Source organism: Cornus florida, unplaced genomic scaffold (genome assembly GCF_030987335.1).
Source record: "Cornus florida cultivar Cherokee Brave unplaced genomic scaffold, ASM3098733v1 CherokeeBrave_3.0.0_Hap2_Chr07, whole genome shotgun sequence".
Lineage (NCBI taxonomy): Eukaryota > Viridiplantae > Streptophyta > Magnoliopsida > Cornales > Cornaceae > Cornus > Cornus florida.
Genome location: NW_026775577.1, coordinates 75,819,102 through 75,840,595, shown reverse-complemented (window position 1 = coordinate 75,840,595; position 21,494 = coordinate 75,819,102). Strand labels below are relative to the sequence as shown.

At 36.5% G+C, this 21,494-nt stretch overlaps 1 protein-coding gene across 1 annotated transcript; it reads left to right on the top strand.

Annotated features, from left to right (window-relative positions):
* Positions 1 to 8,531: 8,531 nt before the first annotated feature.
* Positions 8,532 to 10,400, top strand: LOC132266319 (uncharacterized). Its single transcript, XM_059767174.1, has 6 exons — positions 8,532 to 8,766; positions 8,828 to 8,937; positions 8,988 to 9,455; positions 9,567 to 9,690; positions 9,848 to 9,979; positions 10,090 to 10,400. Exons 1-6 carry the CDS (start codon positions 8,532 to 8,534, stop codon positions 10,398 to 10,400), a joined length of 1,380 nt encoding a protein of 459 aa, XP_059623157.1.
* Positions 10,401 to 21,494: the final 11,094 nt, after the last annotated feature.

Genomic DNA, 21,494 nt, shown 5'->3' with positions numbered 1-21,494 from the left:
TTTTAATATGGTTTAGTGTACTTGAAAATGTATGCTTGAATGTCGTTTAACATGCTTTGACATTGTTTAATATACTTGAGCGTGTATACTTGTATGTCGTTGTTCATTTCAATTGCATGAGTAGCTTAGGATGCTCCCTGAGTCTCACCTTGACATAGACGCTAGGTGGCATGACCCTTTTGTATTATTTTAAGTTGATGTAAAATTCTTTAAAGAAATCGAGTCGATGCATGCTCATTCTCTACGAGTAAACTTGTTTACTCAACCTGAAGTTAATGAGGGTTTTGTCAAGTATGGATGCCTTGGTGTAGGATGCACAGTATTCTGGGATCGTTTCGATGGATTAAAGTTTATTTGAGTGTACTCTTGTTCACATGCAAGTGTTAGCATGCTTGAGTTCACCTTCTAAGTTGTATTGTGTAATTAGGCAAAAATGTCATTTTTCGCATTTGACTTGTAATATGTGCTTAAGCACACTTTTTGATAATCCTTCTATGTGTATGATATGTGGACAAGGGCCAAACTTCATTTATAATCCTTGTATGTTGAAAAATGATGAATTTTGCCTTTAATGAGAAAAGCGTGAAAACTTGGGTTTCAATATGTCATTTTCGCACCGGTGCATGCATTCCGTATGTAATTCATCCTTTAGCTTTCATTTGCCATATGTGAGGTGTGGCCAAGGGCCAAACACCACTTTGTTTTAGGTTTTACATTTTAGTTTCATATTTTGCATTTTGGGCTAAAATAGTGAAATCCGAGCATTTAAGGGTTCATTTTCAAGTCGGGTGGTATAAAGTGTGTTCCGGCACATCCACTAGGACCTATTCTATATGCATGAAGAGTGGCCAACGACCAAACGGTAATTTGAAGCCATTTGTAAATTTTAAATTTCTAATTTTTCATTTCATGTGCATTTTTGACTTTTTGGCCGTTGGGAGTTCATATTTTGCATCAGCGGTATTTTTAAGCCGTGGATCATAGTAGCGTGCCCTAATAGGTAAGTTATGTTTGTGTGCATGATCATTTCCAGGAAAAACCCTTTCTTTTGTGTTTTGAGCCTCCTATGGACTCATTTCACTTTTTTATTGAAAATTCTAGGTTAAGGGCATTTTGGGGATTTCCATTGGGAAATAAATTCCGTTCTCAACTCTGTCACATAGAAAATGTGATTTTAGGGGGAGTTTCTTCACAATATTTTTTCGAAAAATGTCATCTTAGCCTCGAAAACCATGTCGCAAACTCGTTTTCTGCGAAAACACTGTTTCTGCTGCCCAGGATCGCTTCTGCCAATTTGGGCAGTAGCCCGCGGGATTCTGCCACTTTTGGCGGGCCCCCACAGCTTTTGGGCAGGCGCCCGCGGGTACCTGTTCCTGCTCCAGACACCTTCCTTCAGAGGGCCATATCTCACTTATTTTAACTCCGAATTGGTTCGTTCTTATATCTAAACTGACCATGTCAAAATGAGCTTCCCAATGGTACCAATTAGACCTTCAGATTCCATCTATAACTCAAGTTATTCAAGTTTTAGTGAGATAGGGTCAGGGTATCTCTAAACCGGAGAATGCCATTTGTTCTTATTTTCATGTATTTTCCATCCGGACTCCGAATCAGGTGATTCTTGAGTCTAACTTCATTAATTTTTTGTTGTCTTTCTAATGTTCTAGTTTTAGTTTCAGATCATTCTCCTAGCTCAAGATATCCTTGTTTTAGTGAGAGGGTGTTGGATTTGGTTTGAACCGGGATATGGTTCATCTGGGATTTCTCTTCCTTTGGCCTTGGGACATCATATGAAGTTACCAAAGGATGTTTTAGGTTGTTTTAGATCTAATTTGACTTGTTTAAAGTTAAATTCCTTCCTCTTAGGGTCATTTTACCCCTGGTTCTTCTCTTGTAGGGTTTTGATGCCATTCTCTTCATTTTGTTTCCGTTGAGCCTCAAAACTCTTTGAGAGTCCATTCTTATGCCCTAGGGATGACGTACATCTCTAAGGACTTGTCCTTGTTCTGCTTCCACACTTTATTCATTTGAATTATGTGGCTTCATAGGGAGTCATCGTGGTGCCTTAGGGATGGCGTACATCTCTTGAGGCTATTTTACTTCTTTTGCTTCCGCATCTTGGATCCGATTCGGGTCATCACAGGACACACTGGGTTGAAAATTTAGGGTCGTTACACTAGCAAGACGGAATGTTACTTTGAAAATTTTTGTTTATTTATTTTATTTTATTATGATTTTTATTTATTTTTGAATTTATGAATGCATAAATGTAAAAATAGAATAAAATAAATGTTTTTCTTGTTTTTTTTTTTTATATGGAACAAAGTAGGAACTCGAAACAACTAGTGTTTAACGTCACTAGAAAGACGTTAAATGCTCTCAATTTTTAAAGTAAATGGGATCCGCCAAGAAAGCAAATTCCATATTTTTTTGAAGAGCTTGGCCATCAATGTATGGTTTAAGGCTTTGACCATGAACCTTGAAGGTCCCTTTCATCTTTCAGATTTTGAAGTTCAACAGCCCCATGAGGTGAGGCAGAGATGATTAGATAAGGGCTTTCCCATTTGTTTCTAAGCTTTCTAGGAAAGAATTTGAGTCTTGAATTGTAAAGCCATTCTTTTTGCCCAGGCTCAAAGGACTTTTTCACAATATGTTTATCATGAAATGCTTTAGTCCGTGCCTTGTAAATTTTTGAATTCTCATAGGCATCATTTCTCAATTCCTCTAGCTCATTAAGTTGGATCAAATGGTCCTTTCCAGCCTTATCAAGATCAAAGTTGAGCTTTTTTATTGGCCAAAGTGCTTTGTGTTCTAGCTCAACCTGAAGATGACAAGGCTTCCTATAAACAAATTTATATGGAGGTATGCCTATTGGAGTCTTATAATCGGTCCGATAAGCCCACAAAGCATTATTCAATTTCCTTGACCAATCTTTTGTGGTCATATTAACAGTTTTCTCAAGAATATGCTTGATTTCCCTATTTGATACCTTGATTTGCCCACTTGTTTGGAGATGGTAGGGAGTGGCCACTTTATATATGACGGAGTATTTCAAAAAAAGTTGCTTTAAGAATTAATTACAGAAATGTTTTCCTTCATCACTTATTATAGCTCTTGGCATACCAAAACGAGCAAAGATATTTGATTTGACAAATGCAATTACCACGGAGTGGTCATTCGTTTTGGTAGCATAAGCCTCAACCCACTTTGACACATAATCAACGGTAATGAGAATGTATTAAAAGTCATAAGACATTGGGAATGGTCCCATAACATCTATGCCCCATACATTGAAGATCTCAACCATGAAGACTGAAGTTAAGGGCATTATGTCTCTCTTTGACATTGATCCCAACTTTTGGCACCAAACACACACCTTGCAAAAGTTATAGGCATCTCGGTGGATAGTGGGCCAAAAGAGCCCACTTTAAAGAACCTTCAAAATGGTCTTTTTTCCACTAAAATGCCCACCACAAGCAAGTATGTGACAAAACACAAAGACTCTCGGAACTTCACTTTCTGACACACATCTCCTTATGATTTAATCTGGGCAATAACGAAACAGAATGGAATCTTCCCAATAGTACTTTGGGATGTTAGCAAAGAATCGGTCCTTTTCTTGTTTTAACCAATTAATGGGAAGTTTGCTGGTTGCAAGACAGCTAACAATGTCGGCGAACCAAGGCAAATTCCCATTTGAGATTTGAAAGAGTTGTTCATCCAAAAATGATTTATGAATTTTAAGATTTGTAAAAGATTCAATCATTAGTTTAGAAAGATAATCGGCAATGACATTGTCGGAGCCCTTTTTGTCCTTGATTTCAAAGTCAAATTCTTGAAGAAGTAAGATCCATCTTATCAAGCGAGGTTTGGTTTTCTTTTTCATTAAAAGATGCCTAAGAGTGGCATGATTGGAAAACATAATAACCTTGGATCCTAAGAGATATGACCGAAATTTATCAAGAGCATATACTACGACAAGTAATTCTTTCTCGGTGGTAGAATAGTTCAATTGGGCACCCGAGAAAGTCTTACTGGCATAGTATATAGCACATGGTAGTTTACGTACCCTTTGACCCAAACAGCACCCATTGTGAAGTTGGAAGCATCACACATAATCTCAAATGGTAAGGACCAATTTGGAGGTTGCATAATGGGAGCGGATGATAAAAGAGTGCGAAGTTGATGAAAAGCATTTTAGCATGCTTCATTAAAGACAAATGGAGTCTCTTTGGCAAGAAGGTTGCACAAGGGTCTAGCATTTTTGCTAAAGTCTTTGATGAACCGGCAATAAAAACCGGCATGTCCTAGAAATGAGTGGATTTCTCTCATCATAGTAGGTGGAGACAATTCGAAGACTAGCTCAAATTTTGCTTTATCAACTTCTATTCCTCTTTTAGAAATGACATGTCCAAGCACGATTCCTTCTTGAACCATGAAATGGCTCTTTTCCCAACTTAAAACAAGATTAGTCTCACGACATCTTTGAAGCACTTTTATGAGATTTTGGAGACACGAATCAAATAAGGACCCAAAAACTGAGAAGTCATCCATGAAGACTTCTAAATGTTTCTCCACCATGTCCAAAAAAATTGACATCATACACCTTTGGAAGGGGGCAGGAGCATTGCACAATCCAAAAGGCATCTGTCGATAAGCAAATGTACCAAAATGACATGTGAAGGTGGTCTTTTCTTGATCTAATGGATCTAGGGCCACTTTATTATACTCCGAGTAACCATCTAAGAAGCAATAATATTATTGCCTGGCCAATCTTTCCAAGATTTGATTAATGAAAGCTAATGGAAAATGGTCCTTCCTAGTGGCGGAATTCAGCTTTCGGTTATCTATGCAAACACACCACGAAGTAGCGGTGCATTTCGAGATGAGATCACCCTTAACATTTTTAACAACTATGATTCCTGACTTTTTGGGAACCACCTGAGTTGGACTAACCCACTTGGAATCAGAGATAGGATAAATGATTCCCGCATCTAGAAGTTTCACAACTTCCTTCTTGACAATTTCCTTTATATTTAGGTTCAATCTCTTTTGAGCATCCCTAAATGGCCTTTCATCCTCTTCTATGTGTATGCAATGCATTCAAATAGAAGGGTCAATGCCTTTTAGGTTAGCCACACTCCATCCAATGGCTTCTTTGTTAGCTTTAAGCACTTCCAAAAGATCATTCTCTTGGTTATTTTTAAGATTTGAAGCAATGATGACCGGAAGAGTCTCTTTTGGGCCTAAGAAGGCATATTTGAGATTGGATGGAAGAGGCTTAAGCTCAAGAGTAGGAGGACAGATGAGAGAAGGAACTGGTGGAGTACTAGAGAGTGAAGGAAGATGTTCTTTCTTGCTTTTCCAAGGTGGGTAATTCAAAGTGGCTACAGAGTCCATCAAAGCATTCACCTCACTTATGGATCATTCTGTGTCAAAACCACAACTTTCAAACATTTCGCAAAAGGTAGTCACATATCTTGACTTTTTTACCCTTTTTCTCTCTACTGGGGTGATTAGGGTTTCCTAGGGTTTCTCTTTACAGTCATGAAGATGGAGGGGGGGCAACCCTCCTCTCTAGCAGGTAGTGTATTTCCTGTGAATAACCCTCCAAATCGTCCATTGTGGAGTTCTTTGTTTCTTAACCCAACGTCTACAGGTTTCACTCCATTAACTTATTATAGTGACTGTCGTGGGAAGGATGTGGTGATCATCGAGGACGAGGATATTGTAGAAGAACTTAAGATTTGGAAGAACTCAGTTGTCTGCTATGTCTTAGGAAGCAAACCTTATTTCCCATATTTCAAAGCTTATGTTCAAAAGAGATGGCATAAGGATGCTGTGGTGGTTTCAATGAAGGAAGGATTTTTTTCAAGTTCGATTGCCATCAGAGGAAGATCTACTTCAAATTTTATCAAGGCTTCATACTTTTCAAGGGCGAGCAATTATTGTCAAAAAATAGCATAAGAGTATTCATCTTGAAAGGGATATTTTGGAAACGGTTCCAATATGGATGAAAGTATGTGAGTTAGCAGTGCATGCACATAGTGGTACATCGGTTTCAAAGGTTGTTTCAAATATTACAAAACCGCTTTATATGGAGGATGTTATCCAAGGCCTGGATAAAGGTCTGTACGCTCATGTATTGGCTGAGATGGAGGTGGATGGTGCATTTCCAGAAACCATACAAACTCGATTGCATGGTTTACCTTGTAAAGTTAAGGTAGAGTATGAATGGAAGCCTCAAGTGTGTACCTTTTGTAAGAAAATGGATCACAATCAATCCATGTGTCCACTTAATAAGGTAAAAGTCTCCAAGCCAAAGGAAAAATGGGTGGTTAAGCCGTATCCAGTGGAGGAGATTAACTTGGTGAATATTCAACCGCGTGTTTCTAATGAGAAAGAGGACTTGGAAAGGTTCTCAGTGCCTAAGAAGTCGATAGGGAAGTCAAAGGTGGGACAACAATCTTTAAATCCTGTCATATCTACAAATACGTTTCAAGTGCTTGAGGAAAGTACTGAAAGAGAAGAGGTTTTAGAAAAAGTGGCATTTATTGTGGATATTGAGAGGTATGAAAAGGCTATTGATACTTCCTTCTCCTCACCATTGGAGAAAGGAAGTTTGGAGCAGTGTGTTAATGTGGAAAGTTCTCAGGAAGTTGTCAAAGAAACTCCAGAGAAACAAAATGATGGAATAGGTGCTGGCAGCCAAGAATGTGGAAGGGATCCAATTTCTCCTAGGGGGACACCATCTTCTAAGAAAGTTAAAAATAATAACAAGAAGAAGGTAGTTGACATTGATCCAAAAAGGGTGAGAATCACTAGAAGGATGGTTGCAGGTGGGGCAATGCCACCAACACCATTTGTTTAATGATTGCTTTATGGAATGTTAGAGGACTCAACAGGAAGGTGATGCAGAAAGAAGTGAAAGCCTGGTTGAGTAGTTCCTCTTTATCTTTGTGTGGTTTAGTTGAAACTAGAGTTCAAAGTGGTAAATTTCAGAGGTTATCAGAAAAGTTAAGAAGAAATTATAATTGGGTGGGTAATTATACAGCTGATTCAGGAGGTTGAATTTGGTGTGGGTGGGATCCTAGGAAGCTTATTGTTACAGCTATTGAGGTCAAGGCTCAGATGATATTGTTGTAGGTGGATATTAAAGGGTCCAATTGCAGATTATTTGTTACTTTTGTATATGCAAATAACACAGCTACTAAAAGATTAGTATTATGGAAGGATCCTGTAGAGAGCCATCAACCTATCACCGGTCCTTGGATATTGATTGGGGATTGGAATATTGTGCATTCTAATTCTGAAAAATTATGAGGTAAAGTCCATTCTCCTAAAGTTTTTTCTGAGTTCAATAATACTATTGATTCTTTGTGCTTATCTGATATCCCAGTGACAAATGGGGTATATACATGGTGTAATAAAAGATTTACCAATAGAAGAATCTATGCTAGATTGGATAGAGGGTTGATAAATGAGGATTGGGAGCAGTCATTTCCAGACTCTTAAATTGTTTTAACTCATCCATTGACTTCTAACCATTAGGGATTGTGTTTGAATTTTCCTTTGAAGATTGCTGATGGCCCAAAACCATTTAGATTTTTATCAGTGTGGAATCAACAACCTACTATCAAGGATCTAATTGCGGATGTGTGGAAAACCAAGACTTCAGGGGATCCAATTAAGAAGCTTATTTATAAGTTAAAGCTGGTGAAACAGGAAGTGAAGAAGTGGAATCATGATAAATTTGGTTCTGTTTTTTAACAGGTTATTGAATGCAGGAATTCTTTAGCAGATACACAGAAATTGTTATATACTGATCCTTTAAATGAAGTTCTTATTAAGCAAGAGGAGGAAGGAAGATGTGAGTTGGAGGCTATTATTTCCAATGAAGACATGGTGCTTGCTCACAAATCTAGAATTAGATGGCTGAAGGATCAAGACAGGTGCTCCAAGTACTTTTTTCAGAAAATCAGGAAACATAGAAATACTAATAATGTCACAGCGTTACATGAAGAGGCTGAGGTGATCACTGATACAACTAGGATTAAGCACATGTTTGTTGAGTATTATAATTTTCCAATACTCAATCTGTTTCTTGTGAGCCTGAAGCTAAATATATCAGAAGATCTCTAGTTGCTGAGGAAGTGAATAGATTAGAAGATATTGTTTCCAGGGAGGAAGTGAAGAACACTATTTTCTCTATGGGTCCTGATCGTGCTCCAAGTCCAGATGGTTTCAGTGCAAGATTTTTTCAACAATTTTAGAGTATAGTGGGTGATCTATTCTCAGATGCTGTCATTCATTTCTTTAATCATCTTGAAATAGGGAGAGGGATTAATAGCACTTTCATAACTTTGATTCAGAAAAAGACTGAGGCTTTCAAAGTTGGTGATTTTAGACCAATTTCTTTATAGGTCATTGCAAAAATTTTGTCTAATAGACTTGCTAGTGTTTTGGGAAGAATTGTAGGCAAAGAATGGACAGCCTTTATACAAAATAGAAGGATTCAGGACAATATTATAATGGCTCATGAATTGATGAGAGGCATTGGTGCTAAAAAGGCAAAGCCTAGGCTAGCTTGGAAGATTGATCTAAGGAAGGCATATGATACCGTTCAATGGTCCTTTCTGTTTAAATTGATGCAGTTGTTTGGTTTTGGCAAGAAATGGATCAGTTGGATTCATAAGTGTATAACTTCAGTTTGGTTTTCTGTTGTTGTCAATGGATCCCCAAATGGTTACTTTCAACCTGAGAGAGGTCAGGCAAGGCTGTCCTTTATCTCCTTTGCTTTTTACTCTAGTTACAGAGTATTTTTCAGGGATGATGCAAACTGAGGTTCAATGTGGTAAGGTTATTCCTACTGAAGCTGCAGTTCAAGCTGGCATTCCTATCACTCACCAGTTTTTTGCTGACGATTTGCTTATTGTGGTGAGAGCTAAATTGGCTACTATTTTTACCTTGAAAAAACTTTAATGTAGTTTGAATATACTTCTGGTTTGGCAGTGAGTAAAGAGAAATCAGAAGTTTTTCTTACTGATTCTGTTAGAAGAAGGTCTACTATTTTGAGAGCTCTTGGTTGTAAGAGTGGGAAGCTTTATTTCACTTACCTTGGTTTACCAATTTATGATAAAATACTCCGAAGTAGGGATTGTATTAAGTTGGTTGAGAATGTTATTTCTCTCACAACTAGATGGAATGGCTTATATGTTTCTATGGCTGGTAGAGTGGAGTTAGTTAGAGCTTGTATTCTTCCTTTGGTCTTATATTGGACTTCTGTGTATTCTCTACCTGATGTGGTTGTTAACCTGATTGAGAGGAGAATAAGTAACTATATTTGGGGGCATGTAAAAGATAGAAAGAAATTACATGGTCTAAGATGGAATAAGATTACTGCTCCTAAGGAAGAAGGTGGCTTGGGGCTGAGAAGATTGGTGGATATTGATATGGTTTCTAAGTGTTGTCTCACTTGGGATTTTTTGTTATTAAAAGATAGAATTTGGGTGGCCTGGTTCACAAAAAAATATCTCAGAAAATCTTCCTTTTGGAATATTGTTCAGAGGGATGCTGATTCATCTATTTGGAAAAGCATCGTTGCAGTTAGAGATGTGATCAAAGTGAATTGCAGATATAAAATTGGTAATGGACATAATATCAAATTGTTTTTGGATCCTTGGTGTGAAGGTAAGTGTTTAGGTGAGCTATTTAATCATAGAGTGTTGAGTTCTCTTAGCAGAAATAAGTATTGTATATTGAGTGATTTCATTATTGAGGATCAGTGGGATGATGAGTTGCTGATGAATGCTACCTAAGATTTGATTCAGGTTTTCCATACTTATAGAGTTGTTGGGGGAGAAGATCAACTTAATTGGGTTTCTAACTTCAGTTTTAAGGCTGCTTGGGAGGCCTGCAGAAGTCCTAATCTACCTATTTACTAGGCAGATTTGTGTTGGAATGGAGGCAGACCTAGATGGTTGGTTTTTTCAGTTTTGGTGTTGCAAAATGCTATCATTACTCATTCTTTTTTGCAAAACAAAGGATTCTCTGTTGTTTCACGATGCTGTTTGTGCTTTAGCAATGTAGAAACTTTGGATCATTTGTTTTGTAATTGTCCTTATGCTTGGGCTGTGTGGTCCACTATGTCAAATATTTTTTCTTGGAATTTACAGAAAGCTGGTGATGTTCAGGAATTGGCTACGGCTTTTATACAAAAATTCCAAGGAAAGAAGAATAAATTTGGGAGGATACTTTTCACTGCAGGAATGTATTTCATTTTGAGAGAAAGAAATGAGAGAGTGCACAATGATATATGTAAAGCTTCTTTGGAATTAGCTAAGACTGTGATTTGGGAGGTTCTTGATGTTAAGGGGGTAATACTTCAAGATGTCTTGTAATTTTCCCTTCTTTTTGATTAGTGCTTATTTCGCCTTCTTGGTAAGGCTTTGTTTTGTATGTAAGGGTATGCCCTTACTTTATTTCCAAGTACTATAATGTTTATATTTATAAAAATCCTTCATTTAGGGAAAAAAAAAAAAAAAAACATTTCGCAAAGGCACGCTTCAAGAGGGTCCTTAGATAGAATAGAGGGAAGAGTCTCCTCTATGGTTTCATCCAAAATATCCACAAAGAAACACTCGTCTTCATCTGTGGGATGTTGACTCGCATTAAAAACATTAAGCTTAACCATCATGTTGCTAAAAGAGATGTCCACAATGCCAGATCTACAATTAATCATAGCATTGGCAGTGGTAAAAAATGGTCTTCCTAGGATGACTGGAATGTGATTGGTAAGATTAGGGACTGGCTCAGTATCAAATACCACAAAATTAACCGGGAAATAAAATTTATCAACCTTAATTAAGATGTCTTCAACAATTCCCCTCAATTTTTTAATTGATCTATCAGCAAGTTAGATGGCTACCGATGTTGGCTTCAAGTCCCCTAATCCTAATTGCAAGTAAACAGAGTATGGAATGAGATTAATTCTTGCACCTAAATCAAAGAGAGCTGTGACGGCCCTGGTTTTTAGGCCAGCGCGTCTTGTAATGAACCAAAAATTGACCCGATAACGGATCCGAATGCGGAAGTGAAAACAGAAAAAAAGACTCTAAGAAGTCAAAGTGACCTTCCATGAGGTCGTGTAATTCAATGAGAACTGATGCGGAAGCAAAAGGTCAAAAATATGATAAAATAAGCCCCCAGGGGCAAAATAGTCATTTTACATAGAAATGACGTCCCTAGAATGTAAATTATTCTCGAGACACATTCATGACTTCCTGTGAAGTCACGGAACTCAAAAGAAAGTAGTGGAAGCAAATTACAAGAAAACCGGACAAAAATAGCCCCAAGGGCAAAATGGTCATTTCTGAAAATATATAAAATCGGGTGCTACCGAGCACACCGCTGGGAATACAGCAAAAAATTAATCAGGTTAGACTCAAGAATCACTTGATTCGAAGTCTAGATGGAAGAGATAAGTCCAAACAAAGTTTTTGACGTCGCCACAGCCGTGAATAGTAACCTGGGAAAATGCTGAAATTCGTGTGCCGTTTTGAGGTACTAAACGATGTTTTCTAGAAAAACATGAAGAGGAAACCCCCCTTAAAATAATTTTTCCAACCTGACCATGTCAAAAGAAAATTTTATTTTTGACGTGAAATCTCCAAAATGCCCCTACAACAGACTTGTTCAAATAGTGCAAATGCGCACAAGAAATCAGATTTTGGCGTGGGGTTTTCGGGTTCGAGATGACATTTTCTGGAAAAATGTTGTGAAGAAACCCCCCCTAAAATCACGTTTTCTATGTGACCATGTCAAGAATAGAATTTATTTTCCAAAGGAATTTCCCGAAATGCCCCTAGATCAGTTTCGGCCAAAAGGGTTAAAAGATGCTACAGTGACTGTTTGCAACTGACAACAAAAACGGGCTAGAACATGAATTTTTCTGGAAAAATACAAAGAAGAAACCCCCCTCAAAATTGAGTTTTCTACGTGACACATGTGAGAATTTAAAAAAAAAACCGCAATGTAGAATGCCCAAAATGCCCAACCATGAAATCTGGTCATGGAGGTCCAAAAAGCTGCTAAATAAAAAAAACAGAAAGCTAAACTTTACGATAGATTTTCGATACCAAGACGATGTTTTCTGGAAAAACACGAAAAAGAAACCCCCCCTAAAATCATGTTTTCTAAGCGACCATGTTGAAAAGAGAAAATAAAACTAATTTGAAAGGTCTAGAATGCCCCTAGATCAGATTATGCAACAAAAGCGCAAAATGAATCCATAGGAGGCTCATTTCACCAAAGGAGAAGGTTTGTCCGGAAACGACCATGCACACAGACGTAACTTACCTATTTGGACGTACTACAATAGTCCATGACTTAAAAATACCACCGATGCAAAATTCAACCCCCCAACGGCCAAAAAGGCAAAAATGGACTTGAAATGGAAAATATGGAAACCAAAATTAGGAAATGGTTTCAAATGATCGTTTGGCCCATGGCCACACTTCATACAAGATAAATGAGACCTAATGGAGGTGCCGGAACACACTTTGCACCACCCGATTTGAAAATGAACCCTTAAAAGCTCGGTTTCTACTATTTTAGACCAAAATGCAATATGTGAATTGAAATGCAAAAATAAAAACTAAATGGTGTTTGACCCTTGGCCACACCTCACATATGGCAAATGAATGCTAAAGGATGAATTACATACACAATGCACACACCGGTTCGAAAATGACATATTGGAACCCAAGTTTTCATGCTTTTCTCATTAAAGGCAAAATTCTACATTTTTGAATATACATGGATTACAATGAAAAGAGTGTTCTTATGCACACTTTACATATATGGAATCAAAGAATACAAGTTTTATCAAAATAAACAAAAGTAAACATGATATGCTAACATGTGCATATTCAATGTCATGAAAAATACTTCAAGACTTCTAGCATGTATAAGAGAGTTATGTATCCAACAACAAAGCTTCTTTACCTGCAAAACATCCAGTAACTTCGGGGTGAATAAACAAGACTAACAAGTTTATTCGTAGGGGATGAGCATGCATCGACTCGATTTCTTTAGAGATTTTTTTTAGGACTAACATGATATAATTCAAAAGGAATCATGCCACCTAACGTCTAAGTCAAAGATTAGACTCAGGGATCATCCTAAGCTATCTTAGATCGTTTCTAGCATAAATCACATTATTTATGCAATTTAAATAAGATGGACGCACGTTATACAAGCAACAAGATAAAGGTTCTTAAAGGTATCAACTTGCAATCTAAAGCACGAAGACAACAGAAGTGGGTCATGCCACCTAACCTCTATGTTCCAATTGAATCTATAGGATCATTCCTAAACTACATTAGAACATCAAAACACAAATCACAATTTCAATGCGATCATACCAACATTAGAACTTCTAATACAACGCATAAAGCATGGTTTCTCAAAGTAAACATCCTGAAACTTAAAACGAGAAAATAAGTAAGAAACAACAAGTTATAACATCATCAAGTTATCAACTTGAAATGAAATGCGAAATCAAACGAAGTGAATACTTGGACGTCACGCCGGATCAGGCCGACACCTTGGTTATTTTAGGGTTACTAGCCCATGGTAAACCTCCCTATGTGTGCACTAGACTATATAGAGGGACTATCCCCCGTACTAGAACCACGTCCTAGCCGTAACCAAACAACGACATCCCCAAGTTTCCAAAATCAACAAATTGTGCAACAACGTATATATCAGCATGTATACACAAGATAATCAACTATCTACCATGCACAACCAAATTTGGAAACCTATACAATACATGCTTTAAGCCCACAACTAATATGATAGGATAAATGTTCAATCTTCAGTGTGCGATTCGTTACACGCTATGCATGAAAGATGTTAAATACGAAATATGCAAATCATAACACAAGGCAACAATATATTCAATAAGGAAAACATATTCTCATGAGTGTAAACATAGCAACTATGTTATCCAATGCTCAAAACATAACCAAATGAATTTACAACAAGTCCATGTCCAGGATTTTGATATAGAAACGACTTTCAAACACAATTAAATTCATGGCTCAATTAGATAGAATTTAATTAAATAAAAATAATTAAATTACCTAGATTCTAATTCAATTCCAAATAACCTCAAATTAATACATATTAAAGAACATGGCATGCTTATCACCTATATCCATTCTAAAACTCAATTAGGTTATTGGAACAACAATGTAGAACTCTAATTAAATTATGCTAATTTAATTACCAAGGTTCTAAAGCAACTTCAAATGGTCCACAGTTAATATATACTAGTAAACAAGTCATGGCCAATACAAATATCAAGTTAAAATCTTAATTAAGCTAATGGGACCACAAAATAGATTTTAATTAATTCTTTTAATTAAAATCTTTAGTTTTTCAAACTTAACCAAATGCTCTCAATTTAACATATCTTAGAGAACATGCCAAGGACTAATGTAATATCACATTACAAGTTTATTTCATTCAATTTACGACCATGTGAATTAAACTTTCACTAAAATTAAATATAAAATAAAAGTTACAATTCTCATGCAATTAATCCCAATTTAATATATATGAACAACCATACCAAAGCCTAATTTTCTAGCATGCCATAATTTAATTCCAAATTGTATATTGCCATGAGGATTAAATCTTAAACAAGGAAATTAATTAAATGAAAGGTTTCAAAACCTCACCGAATATTCTAAATCAAACATATGTGAAGCTATATGGCATGTAGATCAGGAATATCAAGTCGGAATTCAAATGGAGTGACTAGTGCACTTGAGGCAAATTAATTAATCAAGTTAACTAATAATTACTAATTTTCAAAATACCTCCAATTACTTTCAAATTCAACTATGTTGAAGAGCATGCTAAGGACAAATATAATATGATATCACACATTGATTTTAAGCTAGTTAAGGCCACATGAATTAATATTTTATTCAAGATAAATATTAAATAAAATCTTCATTTATTATCCAAATGCTCAAATTTTAATATATGTCAATCAACATATCCAGGTGTAATATAATGTCAAGCCCCAAGTTTAAAACATGTTATAACTCACCAGAAAAATTAAATTTCATACTAGAAAATAAATAATCAAAAATTCTAGATTTAATATCCAAGTATGCAATTGAGTTGAATAAGCATCATAAGCATGTAATAGAGCAAGAAAGTAAATTATAACACCCCCTACTTCAAGTTGAGATAAAAACCTCAAATCCCCACTGAAAAAAAAAAAGTGTTCCAAATTCGCCGAAATCGAAGGGTTTTGTCGTAGACTACACGATCTACATGAATCCCCAAGAAGCCCCCATGAAAATCCAAACTTGGCCTCAAACCCAAACTCAAATTTTGGTCAGAAATGAATTCTAATAAGGGGCAATGGTGCGCGGCGTCGAGAGGAACGATAAACGTAAAGGCCGAGGGATTTCTACCAAGGGAATCAAGTGGAGGAGAAGGAGAAAGAGTGGCAGCCAAGGAGCTCCCATGGCTGCGGGCCAAGAGGTGGAGAAGATGAGGGAAAATATGATTTTTCACTTTAGGGCATCCTATTTATAGTAAGTCTCAAAAACTACCCCGAAAGGGCCCCAACGGGCTCGGAAAAGTGAAATTTGAGAAAACGCGTTCAAATGACAAAACTCCGTGAACAAAACAGATTCAAAATGAGAAAATATGAATAACGGAAAAAATGGCGTCAAAAACCGAGTCCTGAGCAGAAAGTTATGCCTCGAACAAGTTCGGCGGTAACCGGATCCAAAAACTCTGAAACTGGAGAAAAATGACCAGAACGGAATTCTAAGAGTCCACAACTCAACAAAATTTGAACATAAATCCCGTACGAGGATCTAAGCTCCAGACGAGACATGTACAATAACTTTCGTTAATTGCACAATGGCCCTTACAAAAAGGGTTAACGAAACTGCCCTAAAATGAAAATGTCTTCCAAAAGATGTTTTCTTAGATACCCCTGAAATAAAATATCTTGAAAAGATATTTATGAAAAACACCCCAAGAAATGAAAAAGATTCTAAAGAATTATGTATCCATGCCCCTATGGACACCAAGAGCAATCGGAGTACTTTATTGCAAAAGTAAGGATACGTATTTCGAGGAAACCACTCAAGATGAAGGCACGTGAAGTCAAAAACTAACTCTGAGCATGAGAAGTGAGGTTGTGCCAACAATGTGACAAACGGAAAAAAGACAGAATAGGGAATAGGATGAAACAGGGAAAAGGACGAAAGACGCATAGTGTCGAAAAACGAAAAATGTGAAAATGACTTGGTCCTCAAAGGAAGTTGTCAATCCACAGAAAAGAGTCCCAGGAACCAATTCCGAGCACTCGAGATGACACTAAGTGACACGAAACAGAGCTTAGAAAAGAAAATTAAACGAAAAAAATTCATTCATAAAATTTCAGGAAAAAGGAAAGGGAGACAAATGACCAGGTCGTTACAACCTACCCTCAAAGAAATTTCATCCCCGAAATTAGGAACATACCAGAAAGAACAGAATAATGACCAAATAGAAAGTCAAATCAAAGGACAGCTCACAACGCATTGAAGGACAAATCCTGAAGTCTAAAGATTAACTGAAGGAATGCGAAACCATGAACTGAGACAACACCCCATACGAATCGGCACGTTAACTCAATGTCAACCACTGAGAGAATCCCAAGAAAATAAAACGTCAAATGCGTTGAAAGAAGAGAGTGACAATGCAGTACGAACAACAACCAGAACCTGCCCACACTTACTCGTCAGTAAGGTAGCATGACAGTATTAGGCACTAGTTCATAACGTGCCCCAGAAGGGAACTTTTCGATACAAATGACATCAATGTCAGAAGCGATCATTACTAAAAGCTCTGCAGGAACCAGGCATCTGCGAGAGTTGGGGTAGCTAATCCCAAAACTTTGACAATAATGACACTAGCACCATACGCTTAAGGCCTTAGATCTAGAAGCCACAAGGGAAAAAGAAATGAATCGCAGTCCTCTACGCTCACATGAGCCTTACTCGCATTGATTGACAAAACAGATAAGAAGGTACCCAATATGGGTCCTTACAGAATGAATTTCTCCTATCCAAGGAAGAAACTCGTGAAACAAGAATGCATCCAAGGGATACGACAAATCCTAAGAGATAATGCCAAAACAAGACATAAAAGTAAACAACTAGCATGCATCATAGCAATGGACTATCTACTCAAGGTGCCACATAAGCAAACATGTCAAACAAAGATGCTTTTAAACACATAAGCATATAAGTACAGAAAACATGTCATCACACCGAGCATGTTATCAAACGAAGCACGTAAACATATTATAATACCAAAACATGTTATCATAGGCATATAAATAAATCAAGGTACACCAACAAAAGCATGATATGCACCCAAAACCCGTCGTCCTAAGGTTTTCGAACCCGGACGCTCTGATACCACCTGTGACAGCCTTGATTTTTAGGCCAGCGTGTCTTGTGATGAACCAAAAATTGACCCTATAACGGATCCGAATGCGGAAGCGAAAACAGAAAATAAGACTCTAAGAAGTCAAAGTGACCTTCCATGAGGTGGTGTAACTCAATGAGAACTGATGCTGAAGCAAAAGGTCAAAAATATGACAAATAAGCCCCCAGGGGCAAAAGAGTCATTTTACATGGAAATGACATTCCTAGAATGTAAATTATTCTCTAGACACATCCATGACTTCCCGTGAAGTCACGGAACTCAAAAGAAAGTAGCGGAAGCGAATTACAAGAAAACCGGACAAAAATAGCCCCAAGGGCAAAAATGGTCATTTCTGAAAATATATAAAATCGGGTGCTACCGAAGACACCGCTGGGAATACAGTGAAAAATTAACCAAGTTAGACTCAAGAATCACTTGATTCGGAGTCCGGATGGAAGAGAAAAGTCAAAACAAAGTTTTGACGTCGCCGCGGCCGTGAATAGTAACCTAGGGAAAATGCTGAAGTTCGTGTGCCGTTTTGAGGTACTAAACGATATTTTCTAGAAAAACGTGAAGAGGAAACCCCCCTTAAAATAATTTTTCCAAGCTGACCATGTCAAAAGAAAATTTTATTTTTGACGTGAAATCTCCAAAATGCCCCTACAACAGACTTGTTCAAATAGTACAAATGCACACAGGAAATCAGATTTTGGCGCGGGGTTTTCGGGTCCGAGATGACATTTTCTGGAAAAATGTTGTGAAGAAACCCCCCTTAAAATCACGTTTTATATGTGACCATGTCAAGAACAGAATTTATTTTTTAAAGGAATTTTCCAAAATGCCCCTAGATCAGTTTAGGCCAAAAGGGTTAAAAGATGATACAGTGACTGTCTGCAACTGACAGCAAAAATGGGCTAGAACATGAATTTTTTTGGAAAAACACAAAGAAGAAACCCCCCTCAAAATTGAGATTTCTACGTGACTAGCAACGAATTAAAAAGAAAAAACACAATGTAGAGTGCCCAAAATGCCCCTCCATGAATCTGGTCATGGAGGTCCAAAAAGCTGCTAAATAAAAAGAACAGAAAGCTGAACTTTGCGATGGATTTTTGATTCGAAGACGATGTTTTCTGGAAAAACACGAAAAAGAAACCCCCCCTAAAATAACATTTTCAAAGCGACCATGTTGAAAGGAGAAATTAAAACTGATGTGAAAGGTCTAGAATGCCCCTAGATTAGATTATGCAACAAAAGTGCAAAATGAATCCATAGGAGGCTCATTTCACTAAAGGAGAAGGTTTGCCCAGAAATGACCATGCACACAAATGGAACTTACCTATTTGGACGTGCTACAATGGTCCACGACTTAAAAATACCACCGATGCAAAATTAGACCCCCCAACGGCCAAAAAGGCAAAAATGGACTTGAAATAGAAAATATGGAAACCAAAATTAGGAAATGGTTTCAAATGACCGTTTGGCCCTTGGCCATACTTCATACAAGATAAATGAGACCTAGTGGAGGTGCCGGAACACACTTTGCATCACCCGATTTGAAAATGAACCCTTAAAGGCTTGGTTTCTACTATTTTAGACCAAAATGCAATATGTGAATTGAAATGCAAAAATGAAACTAAATGGTGTTTGGCCCTTGACCATACCTCACATATGGCAAATGAATGCTAAAGGTTGAATTACATACACAATGCACACACCGGTGCGAAAATGACATATCGAAACCCAAGTTTTCATGCTTTTCTCATTAAAGGCAAAATTCTACATTTTTTAATATACATGGATTACAATGAAAAGAGTGTGCTTATACACACTTTACATATATGGAATCAAAGAATACAAGTTTTATCAAAATAAACAAAAGTAAACATGATATGCTAACATGTGCATATTCAATGTCATAAAAAATACTTCAAGACTTCTAGTATGTCTAAGAGAGTTGTGTATCCCACAACAAAGCTTCTTTACCTGCAAAACATCCAGTAACTTCGGGGTGAATAAACAAGACTAACAAGTTTATTCGTAGGGGATAAGCATGCATCAACTCGATTTCTTTAGAGATTTTTTTAGGACTAACATGATATAATTCAAACGGAATCATGCCACCTAATGTCTAGGTCAAAGATTAGACTCAGGGATCATCCAAAGCTATCTTAGATCATTTCTAGCATAAATCACATCATCTATGCAATTTAAATAAAATGGAAGCACGTTATACAAGCAACAAGATAAAGGTTCTTAAAGGTATCAACTTGCAATCTAAAGGACGAAGACAACAGAAGTGGCTCACGCCACCTAACGTCTATGTTCCAATTGAATCTATAGGATCATTCCTAAACTACATTAGAACATCGAAAACAAATCACAATTTCAATGCGATCTAACCAACATTAGAACTTCTAATACAATGCGTAAAGCATGGTTTCTCAAAGTAAACATCCTGAAACTTAAAACGAGAAAAATAAGTAAGAAACAACAAGTCATAACATCATCTAGTTACCAACTTGAAATGAAATGCGAAATCAAACGAAGTGGTTACTTGGACGTCACGCTGGATTAGGCCGACACCTTGGTTATTTTAGGGTTACTAGCCCATGGTAAACCTCCCTATGTGTGCACTAGACTATATAGAAGGATTATCCTCCGTACTAGAACCACGTACTAGCCGGAGCCAAACAACGACATCCCCAAGTTTCCAAAATCAACAAATTGTGCAACAACGTATATATCTGCATGTATATTCAAGATAATCAACTATCTACCATGCACAACCAAATTTGGAAACCTATACAACACATGCTCTAAATCCACAACTAATATAATATGATGAATGTTCAATCTTCAGTGTGTGATTCATTACACGCTATGCATGAAAGATGTTAAATACGAAATGTGCAAATCATTACACAATGCAACAATATATTCAATAAGGAAAACATATTTTCATGAGTATAAACATAGCAACTATGTTATCCAATGCTCAAAACATAACCAAATGAATATACAACAAGTCCATGTCCAGGATTTTGATATAGAAACGACTTTCAAACACAATTAAATCCATGGCTCAATTAGATAAAATGTAATGAAATAAAAATAATTAAATTCCTTAAATTCTAATTCAATTCCAAATAACCTCAAATTAATACATATTAAAGAACATGGTATGGTCATCACCTATATCCATTCTAAAACTCAATTAGGTTATTGGAACAATAAAGTAGAACTCTAATTAAATCATGCTAATTTAATTACCAAGGTTCTAAAGCAACTTCAAATCGTCCACAATTAAAATATACTAGTAAATAAGTCATGGCCAATACAAATATCAAGTTAAAATCTTAACTAAGCTAATGGGACCACAAAATAGATTTTAATTAATCTTTTAATTAAATCTCTAGTTTTTCAAACTTAACCAAATGCTCTCAATTTAACATATCTTAGAAAACATGCTAAGGACTAATGTAACATCATATTACAAGTTTATTTCATTCAATTTACGACCATGTGAATTAAACTTTCACTAAAGTTAAATATAAAATAAAAGTTGCAATTCTCATTAAATTAATCCCTATTTAATAAATATGAACAACCATACCAAAGTCCAATTTTCTAGCATTCCATAATTCAATTCCAAGTTGTATATCGCCATGAGGATTAAATCTTAAACAAGGAAATTAATTAAATGAAATGTTTCAAAACCTCACCGAATATTCTAAATAAAATATATGTGAAGCTATATGGCATGCAGATCAAGAATATCAAGTCGGAATTCAAATGGAGTGAATAGTGCACTCGAGGCAAATTTATTAATCAAGCTAATTAATAATTACTAATTTTCAAAATACCTCCAATTACTTTTAAATTCAACAATATTGAAGAGCATGCTAAGGCCAACTATAATATGCTATCACACATTGATTTCAAGCTAGTTAAGGCTACATGAATTAATATTTTATTCAAGA

Coding starts and splice junctions, on each gene's coding strand:
- LOC132266319 (XM_059767174.1), top strand. CDS start 8,532: ATGGCTCATGAATTGATGAGAGGCATTGGTGCTAAAAAGGCAAAGCCT. Junction 8,938..8,987: donor CTGACGATTTGCTTATTGTG/GTGAGAGCTAAA, acceptor ACTTTAATGTAG/TTTGAATATACTTCTGGTTT. Junction 9,980..10,089: donor AATGGAGGCAGACCTAGATG/GTTGGTTTTTTC, acceptor TTAGCAATGTAG/AAACTTTGGATCATTTGTTT.